The 3,551-nt window shown below is 30.2% G+C and overlaps 1 protein-coding gene across 1 annotated transcript; it reads right to left on the bottom strand.

The window, feature by feature from the left end:
• Positions 1 to 558: 558 nt before the first annotated feature.
• On the bottom strand, positions 559 to 2,144 carry LOC145330836 (uncharacterized). The gene is made up of 3 exons (XM_080175500.1): positions 1,989 to 2,144; positions 1,089 to 1,423; positions 559 to 913 (listed from the first exon to the last, which is right to left on the bottom strand). Exons 1-3 carry the CDS (start codon positions 2,142 to 2,144, stop codon positions 559 to 561), a joined length of 846 nt encoding a protein of 281 aa, XP_080031626.1.
• Positions 2,145 to 3,551: the final 1,407 nt, after the last annotated feature.

Raw genomic sequence — 3,551 nt, 5'->3', positions numbered from 1 at the left:
TAAAAAAAATTAATAACATCCATGAAAGAGAAACTCAAAAATGCAGAGAAACAAATATTAACACTTGTAGAGTGTCAGCCTTTTGAATTAAAATTGAAAAAAAAATTTAAACCTTTTAGTGCTTTGTGTATTTATGTTTAATTATTTTCTATTATGGAATTTATAGAGCAATACTCTTTTATTAAAACATTTATTAGGTGATAAATAGAAACTGTGCATACATAAATAGAAAAAGAAAAACTTTAATAATACATTTCATTAGATACAGAATTTTTTTTATATGTTGAACATTAAAATGTAAGACTTTTAAAACCATAGATTTAAGCTTAATGTATGATTAAATTTCAAACACATATATAGTCAGAATTAGATAAACATTGAACTTTAAGAGTTAATCAACATAACTACAAGATAAAAACAAAATAGTTCTCGTTAAGTTCTGTCGCTCATGTATTGGTCTCTCTCCATAACCTTAATGATTGTTCAATTATTTAATCATTATCTTATTAGCTATTAACATTTTATACTTTTTACAGAAAATATTTTATTATTACTTACCTATCCAAGAAAGCCTCTTAAATTTTCAGCAGCGTCCCATCCATAATCAAACAAATCAGGAACAGAAAGACCAATGAAAAGACCAACCCAACCACCAAATTCTCCAATGAAACTCCAGAAGTCATAGATCGGATTAGACTTGGTCAGCTTGTTTACAGGGTTAATCATGAATGTAAAAGTTCTAGTTGTATTCTCACTGGGAACAGCAGGAATGTGGTCCATGGTTAAAAAAGTGAACTGACATGGCACTAGACAATCATCTTGTTGGCGCAAGATTGTTGATGTAATGTTTAATAAATGCTGTCCAGCTTTATTAAACTCCTTTCTAGGGCAAATGTCTACTCCTTCAAGATCTCTAAATAACAGATAGTATACTGTGCAAGTATATATGATACATACTCAATGATTGTTTTAAACAGCCAAGAAAGTTTATAAGATATGGAGCTAGTGCTCAGTAAAGCTTAGCTCGGAATATGATCAAGACAGGAAAAAAAACCTCAGATAAATAAAATTTACTGAACTATACTAACCTTTTAAATGGGTATGCACATCCCATAGTTTTGTTGTATTCTTCTAAGATCTTAGAAAATTTGCATTCATCATAATTGATATCAGCAGCACATGGTACGTCAGGACTAGCAGAAAGTTCATATGATTCTATCTTCAGTTTAGCGTAACCATCATTGAACTGATGAAATATGTTGTTTGGATACTGTATGATAAATTCTTTAGCAGCAATCATGTTTCCTGGATGAATGAAGAGATGAAAGTTTTTGTTCAAATCAATTGCATCATGCTTTACCTCTATACTTTCAATTTTTAGTTGTGGCAACTTGAATTCTCTGCAAAGATAGGGTTCTGGTAGCTGTATTATAAAGTTGAAGTTAACTGGCTCATTTTCCAATTTCAAATAAAGTGTTGAATCATTGGTTTGAAGTTTAATCTCTTTCAAATGTTTAATATCTTGTTGAAAAAGTCTACCATTGGAATTTTGATTCAGGTTGTAGACAACTTCACAAAATGTAAATGAGATAGAAACATCATGTGTATCTATTATATCTAAACTTGCTCCTGTTGGCTTACTCAAGTATTTTTCCAGACACACATTAGATTGCCAAATGACACATCCATAGCAAAATCCATATATTCCAACTTTTAGAATTAATTTCAAAATTTGCTTTTTTTGTAGATATCCTGTCAGTGTGTTAAATTCCAGTGCACTAAAATACATTTGTATTACCTTAAACATAATGCTTAACTAGAATATATTTTTTTACCTCATGCCAATTAGAATTCCTACCCATCCTCCAAATTCAGAAAATAGTGAGGTAAGAGGATAGGCCAAATATGACTATAGAAAAAATTTGTTAACTTTAAATACTTTTATTAATAGTTTTAATGGTGCCTAAAATTAGATATTATATACTTACTTTTACAATTTTAGTAAATCTTGGAATGTTGAAAATTAATTTAGGCTTATTTCTTTGTTTTTCAAGCTCAAGATCTTCAGTGTACACAAAGTCAAAGTTTCCAAACTCTCTGTTGATTTTCAGGTTTCTTTTTTCTCTCATCATAGCTGGAATCATTTCATTCTTTATGGTTTCTGATGGATCTATGCAGAAATCATTAGAATAAGACATTACATCATAGATATGTTTTATATTGGAAATATTAAAAGGCAATATTCCAAATAGGTTTGAGCTATTTGCACTGGATTCAACAGAAGATTGTACCACATAATCTTTAATTGATGCAGATTTATCTACAGGCAAATTCAACACACAGTCATCATATGAAACTTTGTTATTATCAGGTAAGCCAATATACCTTTCCATCATAAAATTTACACTTAGATCATGCCATAGGACTTGTGTACTGTGAGGTTTAATTATCAATTTTGAAGAAGAAGAAATTATATTCTTTTCATCACGCCAAACATAGAAGAATTGTCCAGGACTATGAAGATATACATTGACTTCAGCTAGATATGTCATACTTATACTTTTGAGTTCAATTTCTTTGGGTAAATTTAGAGTAAAGCAACTATCTAGTGTATAGTTAGATGATGGAACTGCATAAACTTTAACATTATTAGCATTAAATAGCTCATCTTTCATGATATTTACTTGTTTAAAACCAAAATCCAGCTCTAGAGAATCTACTACAAGGGATATATTCTTCATATCATTCCAGAATCTTGATGTATTCAAATGATTGACCATACTGAATCCTGAAAAATGTGGAATTTTTAATAACATCATTTGGTTTATATCTTAAACTGCTCAAGAAAATACCTTTAAGATCACCCAAACTTCCTCCTCTTAAGAAGCCCACCAAAAATTTGGATGAACAAATTGTCATATCAAATTCAATCTTTGTATTTTTGAAATCTACCATGACTCCCTGAGGCTTGTTTACAAATTTCACTGTGCAAGTGTAGACAAGATACAACAAATAGAATAGTGATAATATCTTAACTACATTTGTTAGACTTTTTTGATCGATCTTTATTGAAGATACCCAAGAAAATAAAGATGTTATAATTCCAACAATCCAAAGTACAGAGGCCCCAACAAATATTCCTGACCATCCAGCAAATTCAGCAACATAAGATATAAAACCATAATCATAGCTTATAGATGTAAGACTAGCTGTAGAAGGAATGTTGATGTAATATCCTGGTGTCATTTTTGATACTTGCAACAATCCTACTTTAAAATTTTCATTTCTACTTAGAACTCCATAATTTTGAGGAATTTCCTCAATTCTTATATCTACTACTTGACAAGATGGCTTGCATTTGCTTGTCAGTTTAGACAATTCTTTCATGACTTTGTATCCTTCCTCATCAGTCTTGTAAATGGTATTATCATTGACATCAGTTTCAAATGGTACTTGACATGAAGTATTTAGCTCTTTTCTTTTAGTCTGGAGACAAGTTTCAAAAGAATCATAGCTGCAAGGATATTGAATCGATGGTTCTAACTTAGAGG

Source organism: Acartia tonsa, chromosome 10, assembly GCF_053477335.1.
Source record: "Acartia tonsa isolate MP-2025a chromosome 10, ASM5347733v1, whole genome shotgun sequence".
Classification (NCBI taxonomy): domain Eukaryota; kingdom Metazoa; phylum Arthropoda; class Copepoda; order Calanoida; family Acartiidae; genus Acartia; species Acartia tonsa.
This window is presented reverse-complemented; position numbering and strand designations above follow the sequence as displayed.

Excerpts from the sequence above, each read along its gene's own strand:
- LOC145330836 (XM_080175500.1), bottom strand. The coding sequence starts at position 2,144 with ATGATTCCAGCTATGATGAGAGAAAAAAGAAACCTGAAAATCAACAGA. Across the intron at positions 1,424-1,988 it reads GATTTACTAAAATTGTAAAA|CTACCAGAACCCTATCTTTG; the intron begins GTAAGTATATAA and ends TTTATAATACAG. Across the intron at positions 914-1,088 it reads TGTGCATACCCATTTAAAAG|AGATCTTGAAGGAGTAGACA; the intron begins GTTAGTATAGTT and ends TCTGTTATTTAG.